The 13,336-nt window shown below is 43.3% G+C and overlaps 1 protein-coding gene across 1 annotated transcript in view; it reads left to right on the top strand.

The window, feature by feature from the left end:
* The window catches only part of METTL24 (methyltransferase like 24), an 89,991-nt gene that overhangs the window by 781 nt on the left and 75,874 nt on the right, over positions 1-13,336 (top strand). The window contains exon 2 of the mRNA XM_046675149.1: positions 25-133. Coding sequence (XP_046531105.1) covers positions 25-133 — 109 coding nt within the window. The remainder of the gene's footprint in view (positions 1-24; positions 134-13,336) is intronic.

Raw genomic sequence — 13,336 nt, forward strand, 5'->3', positions numbered from 1 at the left:
CGGCCCGCCGCGCGGCGCCAGCAGGAGGCGGGTGACCTACGTGCGCAGCGGGCGCCGAGCGCCGTCGGGGGGCCGTGGGAGCGGGCCCCCGGAGCCCGGCTGCTGCGCCCCGCGCGGGCCTCCCCGACGGAAGGTCAGTTGCAAACGGTGCAGTCTTGGGCCTCTGACCCGAATCCTCCTCCCCGACTGCGGCCACCCCGCTGGGGCTTTCCAACAGTCTTCTGCTTCTCTTCCCCCTGCCCTCTCTTGGGCGGCTCCACGGGACGCATCCTTCAGTGCCCAGATAAAATGAAGTGGGGCTGAGCAGAGTTCATTCAACATTAACCAGTATATGCTGAGCGTTCACTGTGTGCCAGGCCCCTTGCTCTGCGGGCATCCAGCAGTGGAGGGCAAAGCCCTGCTCCCACGGGGCTAATATATCTAGGGAGGGGACCGTATGAGTGATGGGCAGGGAAAGGGAAGAGAAACGAGTGGTGGTTTTGCTTCTCTTCTCTTCTGTGCTTCTCCCAGTTTTCCCTCGAGGCCTGGACAAAGCTGGGTGGGTATCCACTGTGAATTGCTTTTCCGCTACCTTCGTCGCGGTGATTAAGACCCACTTTCCAGCCCATTTCGGTTGCATTCCATCGCAGACCTTGGCAGGGTGGCTGGGGGGCGCAGGGTGAGAAGTCGAGCCCCCAGCACCGCTTAATGGGAAGTTAATTGGAACTTCGAGGACTGAAGTAATCACCTGGGTTTGTCTTAAAACCCTCGACAGCGTTGCTCTTCCTAGCTCATTAACGTCTTGGCTCACCCCTCACTGAGTAGTCCCATTTTAACCTCTGATTGTTAAGCCTCTGGCCTCCTACCCTCCTTTTAGAGCTCAGTAATTTACTTGGTAGTTGGGAGAGAAAAGATTAAGAACTGCAGGCAGGAGCTTGCCTGGCTCTTATACCCCTCAACCCTAACCGCATCCTCTGGGGCAATTTATTTCTGTTGCCTGGCTTTTCTTTCTCCTTCTTGCCCACTACCCCACCTCTTGGGGATGGAGGAAAACTTTTCTTGGACTCTGCTGCTTTCTTTGGCTTCCCAGTTTTCCCCTCCTTTTCAGTGTCATGCCCCAGCATTTCTTCCCCAGCTTTCCTTCCCTCTACTTTCTCTTTGAGCCTTGCTCTGTCTTTTCACACCACTGCCGTCCCTGTCTAGGCCATCAGGGTTATCTTCCTCAATAAACTCAAATGGTTTTTCCTATCTCTGAACCCTCACTTCCCATGTAAAGTCTTAATTGGCTCTCCCAGAAGAATGCGGCCACTTCCTTCTCCATGCTGCTGATGCACTTTCCAGAATATCCTGTCATGCATCCAACACGCTCTCACCAAGACCTTACCAGGTCCCAGATGCTGCGTCAGGTGCTGGGGGGCACAGGATCTGTGGGGGCGGCACTCAGCACAGGCCTCCAGTAATGTGACCCAGGCTGTAATTAAGGCCTTGAACTCTGCCTGGGGAGTGAGAAAGGCTAACTGAGAGGAGACATTTGACCTACGATTTGATGTTGCTTAAGAGTTCAGGCTCTTTTGTCTCTCTACATGTCCTCAAATGCCGCCTCCTTGATACCCTCAACCCCACCCTGCACTTTTCCTTTCACATCCGCTCTCAGCCTCCGTTGTTTCTGTTGTCACCTGTCCAAGAATTCCTCTTAAATGTTAGTCTCCACTATGGACAATAGTATTGATAACTGGAGCCTGTCCTACAAGTGGAAAGTTAGGAACGCCTAGACTCAGGGGTCACTGGAGGGGAAGTTCACATGCACCCCCTTGGGAGGCTGTTGCAGTGATTAGCGCTGGGGATGGTGGTGGCTTAGAGAGGGTGGCAGACGTGGAGGTGTGAGGAGTGGTCCGAGTCTGGATATATTTTGAAGGAAGATGAGTAGCTTTGTTGTTGTTTAGTTTTCTCTTTGGGAGGGAATGCCTGGAAATCAGGAGTTTGGTTTTCACCATGTTGAGTTTGAGATGTCCTTTAGACGTCCAGGTGGAAATGTCAAACATGAGTGTGGAGTTGGAGGAAACGTCCAGGCTGAAGATAGAGACGTGCGAGTTATCATTGTCCAAGTGGCAGGAGAGCCCTGAGACTGTAGGAGATCACTTGGGAGGGAGGGTGGCCGACAAAGACAAGAGAGCCGGGTTTCATTAAAACTGAATCAGAAAAAACAGAAGGAAATATCTGCGTAGAGTCTGGCAGGTTGTAAGCACTCAGTAACGGTAGCTTTGATTTTCACTGATCTGTCCCAAGTCTTTAGTGTCAGCCATTCCCCAGATGTAGTTTGTTACCACCCGTTTCCATTTGGCTTATGTTGGTTCTTTTGCCTTCGAGGCCCCATCCTGCTTGCTTGTGATTCATGTGCTTTCCATCCTTGGACGTTCAGGTCAAGGATCATCGCCTGGAAACCTTCCCATATCAATCCTACTTCGTGCTGATTTTTCCCCAGTTTGGGGTGACAACAGAAATGCCTTCTGATTTGTGAGTTGCTTTGTACAAGTTGCGACCCGGTAATCTGTTTCAGATTGAATGCTTTTCCCCACAGTTGTTCTTGATGGAAAAGATTGCATTTCTCAAAGTGACCCCTGGTAAACGCTTACTCCTGAGACACCAATATGTAAAAAATATAAGAATCTTACTATTTCAGCTTATTATGTGTAATTCTAAATGTCTTTGGTTAAAAATATACAAGAAAGAAAGGAGTGAGTTTATTGCTATTTTTTAAAATATTGTTTTTAGCCTCCTAAGGAAAAAATTTCCCTGTATTTCCTTCTCCCTAGCTATTAGTTATTTATTTACTTATTTTCAGGATGTGTAGTCTAACTTGCCCAAATTGCTAGATAGTGGGAATCTTGAATTTGTTTCATTTTCCCATTATTTCACAGCTGAATTAAAATGTTCCTCAAAACCGGAAAGACCAGTTATCTAGTCTGTTCTCCCACTTCTGGGAACAGAGCTCTATGCCCTTATCTCTCTGGGAACAAGCCTTATTCCTTTTTAGCTTCCTATCAAGATATGGTGAAAACGCCTGGTTAAATAATTGATATAATTAAAGTTTGGAAGTTATGTGTTAAACTCCTTGGATCTTATTTTATTTAAATTTGTTTGTTGGGAATCATGGTAAACAATGTTATTTAGGTTCTTGAATACTTTGCCATAGGCACCTACCAGATTGGTGAAGGAGAGAAAGTTCCATTCTATTTTGAGGATGGCTTTCTGGGTGGATGGAAACCTGCATGAAATAATTGGGGTGCCGAGTGTTTCTTGTCAACGTGCTTCCTCTGCAGGTGTTAGAGGCACCAAAATTCAGCAATTACATTGCCACTTTAATCACAGCTTATGCTCCTCTTGAAGAAAATAATGTACTATAAAAAAGAGAAGTGTAGTCTTCATATGATTCTTTCCCCCTTTCTTCATCCCCTTCTTTCACTGAACCGTGCAGGAACTAGCCCTAAATGTTAAATCTTTCACATCAGGGATTCTAGTCTTAGAGCATGGTGAAATGAGGGCAGATGATATATGACGGATAAACACTGCCCTTTTTGATGAGGATTACCCTGGAACCCATACATTTTGGTACGTTACAGAGTCTTAAGGGTTCCTTCAGAGCTTAGTCTCCAAATTCTGCATACTACACACGCATAAAAATATCACTGTAATTCTTTTCCTTACTCTTCTCTCTGTTTTCTGTTTCTTTCTGTTTTTTGTTTTTCTTAAACAGGCATTTACTATGTTTACATGGGTAAAATTCTTTTGGGGAGCATTAATAGAGGACTAAGATATGGTCTCCATGATTTGTGCTTCTTTATGTAGCCTTGGGTAGATGTTTCTCTTACAGGTGGGCGATCCACCTAAAAGACAGCAGCAAAATATTTGGCTCATTTGCACGGGAGAGGCACTCATACAGGAGCCAAGCTTCCTGAAGAACTTTCTTCTCTCTTATCGGAGATATTTTACTTGACATTTAATGTGTTGGATAGAAAAGTGACTTCTGAGTCATAGAGCCACAGAACCCAGCCATGTGCTGGCTTGGTTTGTTAATTACAGATCCTTTGGAACAATGTGTCAGGAAAAAAAAAAAAAGCTGTTTCCTCTCCTGAAAAACCATATGGCAAAATTTGGTCGTTCTTCATCACTTCTCATAGAACTCTTAGTTTTCTAGTTCTGTGATTGTCATCAGGAAGAAAGAGGAAAAATGGCATAGTATGCCCCTTGCTATATATCCATCTGCCTTAAAAGTCCTTATTCTTTACAAAATACTTGCAGGTCCGGTTGAATTGCTTGTAAAATATAGCCCAGCAGTCGTTTCCAGCTACTTAGGGTTTTGCTGGGTACCTACACTTCTGTCCGTCAGGGAACAACATTAATCAGCCCTCTCTCACTGTCCTCAGGAGGCAAAGCGTTTTCATTTTAAACAAAGTCCTGGAGGGTAATTGAATGTGCTCCAGCAATATGTGGGTGTGAAATAGCAGTTGCTTGGTTTCACAAAGAAAAGCAGGTTTTGATTAAAACTTTGATGTGCCTTAGATGAGGAATAGGCCTGTGTACTCCTTCCAAACCCCGCAGTCCTCAGAGAGCATTCTCTGGGCAAAAGAACCGCTGATGGAGCTCCATTGTTTTTCAACAGTCAGTGGTGGAGATTTTAGGTTTTTATGTGCAATTTGTCCAGTCCATTTTCTCCAAGGAAAAGAAACCCTTATCAGTTTTCTCGAATTGGATTTCCTTTTTAGTCTGTGGAGAGGATCAGAGCTGTGTGGTTAGACTGGAGACTGTTCAGGGTGGGGGCTATTTGAATTTTCCCATTTGTGCTATGACACCTTAGGAGTCCTTGTGCTTATAAGGAGTTTGGCTCTTTATTCTGTGATTCATAGAAAGTAACAGGAGCCTGATTCATTTACCACAAGACACACGCTAAGGCAGGAATCTACCGGCAGAGATAAGCTTCTTTTAAAAGCAGCCCTTGAGTTCTCTAGATATCTCACATTGGCCCCATTAATGGCTTATGGAGTTTTCTGCTAAAAGAGGGTGGGAAAATTTGCTGCCCAAGAAGCATTTTTATCCTGCTCAAATGACCGAAACAAAATTGAGTTTTATGAGCCTTACAGTCTAGGACCATATGTAATTTAAACTAATAGCAGGCTGGGTTGTTAGTTGATGGCTCAGGAAGTAAATTTGGCCCATGAAGAATTTTGTTTGAGCCACACAGTGTTTTAAGTATTTGGAACATAGATCTCTTTAGCTCGGGCATACAGTATCCAGTGGAGTCCAGCTCAGTACTTTCTCCCCTTAGGTCACCTTTCTGATCTCTGAAGACATTTGAAGTTGCAACCTCTGAGCCAGGTGTCAAAATTAACAGTTGTTTTTCCTAAAACGTGACAAACAAGGTTAATGCTGCTAAGCTCCATGGCAGCATGGCACATAAATACCAGCTACACAGAAGCTTAGGATTCTTTGAAGCCATTCCCAGCAAAGAAAGATGAGCCATCTGAGGCTGGAGTTGGGTATTGTGGAGAGTAAGATTCCAGGGGAGCAGACTTAGTTCATGTAATGTCCGTTTGGTTGTAAACAAGAGAGATGGACTCTGGCCTAGCTTAAGAAAGAAAAAACAAAACAAAAAAAGATTTAAAGAATTTTATTGGGAAAACTTTGGATTTCTCGCTGAATTGGAGGAAGCCCATGTCACGTGGAGGAGACAAGGCATAGGGCTACTCTGGAAATCCAGCTTTCGGAGCTTCTTGGCTTCTCCCTCAAGGGCTACCATTGCAAGACTTAGCTCCCTCAACTCCTGGGCTCAGCTTCTTAGATGTTCACCCTGAGTCGGCCGGCTCTAGCCACAGGCCACAGACATAGCCCAAAGGCCCCTCTCCCCATCCCAGAAGCAGTTCTTAGAGAAAGGGGAACTTTGTCCAAGTTACCCCAAGAATTCAAGTCCTTGGCGGTCCTTAACTATCCAGTATAATTTTTGTGCAGTTTTGCCCTTAGGTTTTTGGGCAAATAAAAATAAATAAATAAAATAATATGTATTCTATTATGTCAACTAGCCCATTTCAGGGATTTTGGACCTGAGCATAGGCTGGCATCTATGCCTCTGTGTGTATGTATTTCTCTATTGGTTAACTATTTCTCTCTCTAGATGTATTAGATATAACCTTATTTCCAAGTAGCATTTGGCAATAAGTTGGCACCTTGTGCATACTTCTGATTTTTTTTATTCAGTTTGGTATATGCCCACAGGACCTATGTATATGCAATATTTTTCTTTTTTTTTCTTTCAGAACTTTTTTTTTAAAGATTGGCATCTGAGCTAATATCTGTTGCCAATCTTCTTTTCTTTTTTTTACTTCTTCTTCTCCCCAAAGCTCACAGTACATAGTAGTGTATTCTTTGTAGGTCCTTCTGGTTGTGCTGTGTGGGACGCCGCCTCAGCATGGCCTGATGAGCGGTGCCACGTCCACGCCCAGGATCTGAATCGGCAAAACCCTGGGCTGCCGAAGCAGATCGCACGAACTTAACCACTCGGCCATGGGGCCAGCTTACTTTTATTTTCAAGTAAGAAGTTATTTGTGAGGACGTTTGGGAAAGAAGGTAAATATAATCAGTATTCAGCCCATGATCCCAATTAGGGTTCTCAAACCAAAGTCAGAGTCTTACGTTCTTTGTTTGATGTTTTTCTGTCAATGCAGAGTTACTTTGCAAAAAAAGATCTGAAAAATTCTTCAGAGCATCTGAATATTTACTGTTCCATTTGCAACTGGCGAGTCTGGGATTGTTTAATATATGGTTACTTCTTGATCAGGACTCTCTGGGTTGCAAGTGACAGAATCCAAGTGAAACTTGTAAGAACAGGCATTCATTGGAAGGGCACTCGGGTGAATGAAGGAGTAGCTTCAGAAACCAGGGGGCTCTGGGAACTTCTCTGTGGACTCAAAGGAGCATTGAAGAACTTCTTCATCCATATCACCCATCATCACAGATGTGGTGGGTATTTATCATGCTTTTTGACCACACCTTTGAATTTTCTTCCTCTGTTTGAGGAACTTCTACCTTTCTAAGAAAAAAGCTGAAAAATAATTTCCCTTGCACCTAAAGTGCGTTCGTGTGACCTAGGCTTTGCCACTCAGAGATACCTGCATGAGAGTTTGAATTGTACCTTAGAGATTTGGAGAAGCAATTGGTACAAGGACTGTAGAGTGGCACATTAGCTAAGGTTCTAGCGGAGGCATCCCGTGCCCAGGATGGTGAAATGAGCCGTGTTGTCTGTGCCCAGCGGTGGAACAGTGCAGTCTACACTGGTCCACCTGGTGGTGTTCCTGCCCTTGAGATTCTGTCAGCTAATAAATCTTTAATCAATTCCTTTTCTACTTAACTAACCAGAGTGGTTTCTATTGTTTACAGCTAAGAACGCTGGCAGATCAATAAATTAGAACTGGCAGTTCAGAAGGTTACAACTGTAACTTTCCGCTTCAATTGTGCTTGGTCTGTTTAATTCAGATTTTGGAACATGATGATCGGGGTCCAAGTGGACTGTGAGCTGAAGGATCTTTTCCTGACAAGATAATAACATTTGGCTTCAAATACTAAATTATACAAATCTGTTAACTTATCGCTAGAGACACCAAGCCCTTTTTCATGGCACCATTTGTCTGGGGTATAGGGCAGGAGGGGCCGGTTTGTGTTGTGATCACAAACAACCCTCAAATCTCAGGGCTCATGCTGACAAAGGTTTATGTCTTGTTCTGCTGTGTATCCACTGCTGTTTGGCAGGGGGCGGGGTGCTGCTCTGTGCTATCCTCATTATCTCTCTGGACCCCAGGCTGGCAGCGCACCCACTACCTCGAATGTTGCCTGTCACCTTGGCAGAGGAGTGAGTGTTCTGCAGGGTCTTGCATGACGTTATTCAATGCCCTGGCTGGAAGCCACACACAGCACTCCTGCTCAATGGCCAGAGCTGGTTGCTGGACCCTACAGAACGCAGGAGGCCAGAGGCTGGCCATGTGCTCAGAAGTCAGACAGCTGGAAATGTTTGGTGAGCAACACTTACGGCCACCACAGTATGGTAACCCTTCAATCATCCGTATCTAAATGGGCATCATCTAGGTCATGGGTCACGTTTGCTGTTTTGAATGCCTAGATGAATATGCACATTCAACAGAATTGAATAAAGCAGGGGAAGCTTTTTTCTGGGGGCCTAGATCTAAAATGAAGCAGACATCCGAATTTAGCAGAACAGTGAAATTAAACAAGGCTCGATTTACGTCTCATAAACAGTGCTGTGGCGTGTCATGGGGTTTGTTAAATTCAATGATTCTCTCTGACATTGCTTATGTTAGATTCTTTGCACAGAGTAGTGATGGGATGATGGTCTGCAAGTCTTTTTTTCCTGGGAAAAAAAAAAAGCAAGTCATTTGAATAAATAAAGCCATGAGTGTAAATGAGCCAAAGGCCTCTGGTAAAATGAATCAGACTCCCATGTTTAAATCCATCTTCATGGTGATCGCTTACTCATTTTTAGCTGGAGCAAGTTGAAAGACTTCCAAACGTGTTTGCAGAATCTGGCTGCAAATCAGAGGCAATATTCATGTTGTATAGTGTTTGCTATTGTGCACAATATGACAGCAAGTATTTTTAGTTTATTTTTCATCTACTTGGAGTGGAGCACAACAAATCGCTTAAAAATTCTAATTAGCAAAATACATGCCCATTGAGCACAGGGTGATGAGATCATATGTGGAGAGAGACTCTATCGTTCCCCAGTTTGCAGGGAACAATATGGGAAAAGCCAGCGGAGGTAACACATGAGCTCCTTGGAGACCTCTTTACAAATGTCATGAGAATACTTCATCATGACGCATTATGTACGTTGGGCTCATGTTTTTACACTTGAGGTCAGAAGTTTAAATTCTGCTTCTCTACTCACTGGATGCGGACAAGTGTTGTACCCTATCTGAACTTCAGTCTCCCCCTCTATAAAAAAGTAGTAGGACTTAACTCCCAGGGATGTTGTGAAAATTAATCAAAAGTGTGTCGGCGAAAACACCTGGCCTATGAGAAGAGTTTCCTAAATGAAGATCGTCTCTGTTCAACCTTGTGTTGCCGGCTGGGATGCTGGCCCCTGAGCATCAAAAAGGTGTAGGCATGTGCATCTGTGGGGTGCAAAGCCCAATATTCATTGGAAATTTAATATTTCTTTTATTTTTCTTGAAATTTAAAGCATATATAATATGCTTAGCCATCAAAGGTGCTGGAATATTTTTTTTGAATCTTAAATAAAAGCTAGCAGTAAATTTTTGTTAGCATTTTTATTATAAATTTATTCACCATATAACTCATTTATTATAAAATTGTTACGGCCTACCTGTTCACATCGATTTGTATTTCTTTTTTCCCTCAAAACTAATTACAAATATCTTTTACAACATGCTGTAAAATAATTTTGGTCCCTGTTAGGGTTGACCGTATAAATGTGTTTCTAAGCTTTCAAAATATGCTTTTTCCTCAAAAGAGTGTTTACAAAACTCCTGTTGACTTTGCCACTTACTATAACTCTGTTACTTCTTTAGTTCAGGGGAGGCCAGTGGTGTAATGGTGGGTCAAAAAGCTAATAGCTAAGTTGTTTTTTGGGTCTTGTTTTCCACATTTTAGTCAATTAAGTGTGTATTATTATACTTGGTACTTTATATGCATTTTAAAGATAAACTCAGTTTAATCAACACAATAAACAAAATCTAAGTACTGACCCTGGACATGGTATTAAGGAGACCTTAAGGCTTTCAGGAAGCTTACAATTTAAGAGAGGGGTGGGAAGGGCCGCTGTGCTAGAGGAGTTGCATATATTCTTTCATTTAATTCTCACAACAAACCTGTGAGGCAGGATTGTCTTCATTTGACAGATAAGGAAGCCAAGGCTCAGAGACATTAATCCGTTTGGGCAAGCCATAGCTGTAAGGAATGGAATGAAGGTTTAAACTCAAAATCCATGACTTTCCAATTTTCCCACTGAGATGGGCAGCTAACAAGCCTTTTTCACATAAAGTAGATTACTTATGGAGATATTTGCGAGCTAAAGATAAAAATCCTCTTGGAAACAAAAGACACCACAAAGTTGAAAGACAAGTCATAGCCTGGGAGAGGATATTTGCAATGCGTATCATCAATAAAGGATTAATATCCAAAATTTTAAAAGGACACCAACAAAACAATAAGAAAAGACAGACAACCCAGCAGAAAAATAAACAGGGAATTCACCAGGAATTAACAGAAGAAGAAACCTGAAAGACCAAATATATATATGTATGGGGAGAGAGAGAGAGCGTGCAGAGAGATGATCAGTCCTACCAATGAGCGGGTAGGAACATCAAACACAATGGGATTTAATTTCACCCCATCATATTGGAAAAAATACCACCTTTTTGCATTTGGATTCATAAGAATGCTGAGAAAAAGGAACTCCTGACTGAACTGCTTCATCCAAAGTAGCTACCTGTCCCAGTCGCCTTTCTAACACCTTCTCTTATTTTCTCCGTGGCACTCCCACTCTCTGAGCTTCTTTTCTTTCTTTAACTCTTTTTGCAGTTTCACCCCCTATGCAGGTAGGGAGTTCATCTGTCCTGCTCCCCATTGTATCCCCAGTGACCATGATAGCACCAGCACATAGTAGGTGCTCAGTAAATACTGGTTGGAAAAGTGGATATTTCAATCACTGGGGTACTTGACCGTTGTGTTTGACGAACATCTGAATCTTTGAAGAGCTACTTGCAAGTCCATTCCTGGCCTCCAATTTCTGAATCAGGGTTTTCCACTACAGGCTCTTGGAACAGAGCACCCACCATTGACTTTGCTTCAGACAATGGTGACTACACTGCAGAGGTCGTGAGCCACATCTGGCCCATACCTATTTTTGTATGGCTGATGACAGTGGTTTTCATAGATGAACACTTGCAGTTGATTTCATGTTAGGAAACACTAACTTTGAACACCAGTGAAGCAAAATGCTTCATTTTGCTCCTCCAAAGTTCCATTCTTCTCATTGGTAGATCTATAGTACAAAAAATTGTGCACAATAATTATTATATTTTGAATTTCATCAACGAAAATGTCGTGGAAATTTGTCTTCTCTCTCTTATAAGTACCTACTTATATCTTTGATTTTCTTCCTGGCTCACAAACATCATGCGAAGTGGCCATGCCAGTTGGCTATCCATCTGGCTCTTTACAGAAAACCTTTGCCAACCCCTGCTGTGGAAGTGGCTTCAAGGCCACTTAACTGTGACTTTTCCAGGTGGAGGTGGACACAATCGAATCCACAAGACTCTTGTGCTAGAGTTTTCCTGCAGCTTAAGAAGAATAGTCCTAGACTTCCAACAGGGACACAGAAAATGATTGGGTCCTCTCTAACCATTCATGGAGATGTCATCATAAAGCCTTCAAGGTCTTTGTTTTGAGGCCATTGCCACAGAATGAATGCTAAAGTGGTTTAAATCTTGGTGTTTGCTTACTACTGCCTGTGACTCACCTTTTCTAACACATGTGCAGTAATGCGCTGCATAACAACGTTTTGGTCAACGATGGACCGCATATACAATGGTGGTCTCAAAAGATTAGTACCATATAGCCTAGGTGTGTAGTAGGCTATACCATCTAGGCTTGTGTAAGTGCACTCTATCATGTTCAAACAATGACGAAATGGCCTAATGATGCATTTCTCAGAATGTGTCCCCGTAGTTAAGTGACGCACAACTGTATCAGATTGTTGGGCAGATTATATTATGACAGTCAGATGACCCCATCTTTTCCAGCGTCTGGGGTCACCCTTTCCCTTAATACTTAAGTTGAAATGTCTTGAGCCATGTGCTATGAGAGGTCCGGTACCTTTCCTCCCCTCAAATATTCTGACAATGTCCAGGGCTTCCGTTTTCTGGTCACTCTCTGTGAATTCCTCCTCCTGGCTCAGAGTTTCACCTCTGGCCACTGCTTTCTCCTCTCTGCCCTGTATTGCCCGCTTCTTTTATCTCCCAGAGTGACACCAACACAGGCCTTACTGAAGGTCTTAGGGTAATAGAGGGAGATATCAATGCAGTTCAAAACAGAAATCAACTTAAAATTGATTACTTAAAGTTTTCTTGCCCTTTGGGGTTTTCTTACTGGCTGTATTTTCTTCTTAGACTCTTGCCTTCTCTTCTCTACCCATCAATCCCTTTCTTCCATTTTCAAGCCTTCAAACCCCCACTGCCCACCCGCTCTCTTGAGCTTACATCCAGCAAATCCCAAATACATGTCATTTTCTTGCTCAGGCAATTTGGCTTCCTCTGTTCGCCTCTCTCCTTCCAGGTCTGGCCTGGAGATGAGTTATGACGCTGTGACAGGAAGGCACGATTGGCTGCAATCAGTGTTTATTTTCAAAAGTCACGTTTCCCTCATCCTCTCCACTGTTGGACAATACATGTAATGTGCTCAGCACGGGGCCTCGGGGATAGTAAACGCTCATTACGTGTTCATTGTTCTTGTTATGAGGAGGATCGTGCCACCTTAGGTCCAGTGCTGGTCCCTCATCCTAGCTATGGTTCCTGCTGTCTTATGGTGTAGGGGAAATACATTATTAGAGCATTTTGGGAGCAGCAATATATTGCTTCATGCAGAATCCCTTTTTCCTTCATACATGTCTTCATTTCCTCCTTTGACTTTTGAGATCCCTGGGGAGCTATATTTCCTTCTGTCTGCCATGGAAATGTGTTCACACTGAGGGTGCTGACATGAACAGTAGGATTCAAGCTGCCTGGAGGGGGCCAGCCCCATGGCCGAGTGGTTAAGTTCACACGCTCTGTGTTGGCAGCCTAGGGTTTCGCCAGTTTGGATCCTGGGCGCAGACATGGCACTGCTCATCAAGCCATGCTGAGGTGGCATGCCACATGCCACAACTAGAAGGACCCACAACTAAAATATACAACTATGTACTGGGGGGCTTTGAGGAGAAGAAGAAGAAAAGGAAGAAAAAACAAAAGAAGACTGGCAACAGATGTTAGCTCAGGTGCCAATCTTAAAAAAAAAAAGAGTGCCTGGAAATGACCCAGCGATTGCACTTCTAGGTATATACCCAAGAGAACTGAAAACATATGTTCATACAAAACTTGTACATGAATGTTTATACCAGCGCTATTCATAACAGCCAGAAGTTGGAAACAACCCAAATGTGCATCGACTGATGAATGGAGACACAAAATGTGGTATATCCATATGATGGAATATTATTCAGCTATAAAAAAGAATTAAGTCCTGATACATGCTAACGTGAATGAACCTTGAAAACATTATGCTAAATGAAAGAAAA

The sequence above is a fragment of the Equus quagga genome, chromosome 11 (assembly GCF_021613505.1).
Source record: "Equus quagga isolate Etosha38 chromosome 11, UCLA_HA_Equagga_1.0, whole genome shotgun sequence".
Lineage (NCBI taxonomy): Eukaryota > Metazoa > Chordata > Mammalia > Perissodactyla > Equidae > Equus > Equus quagga.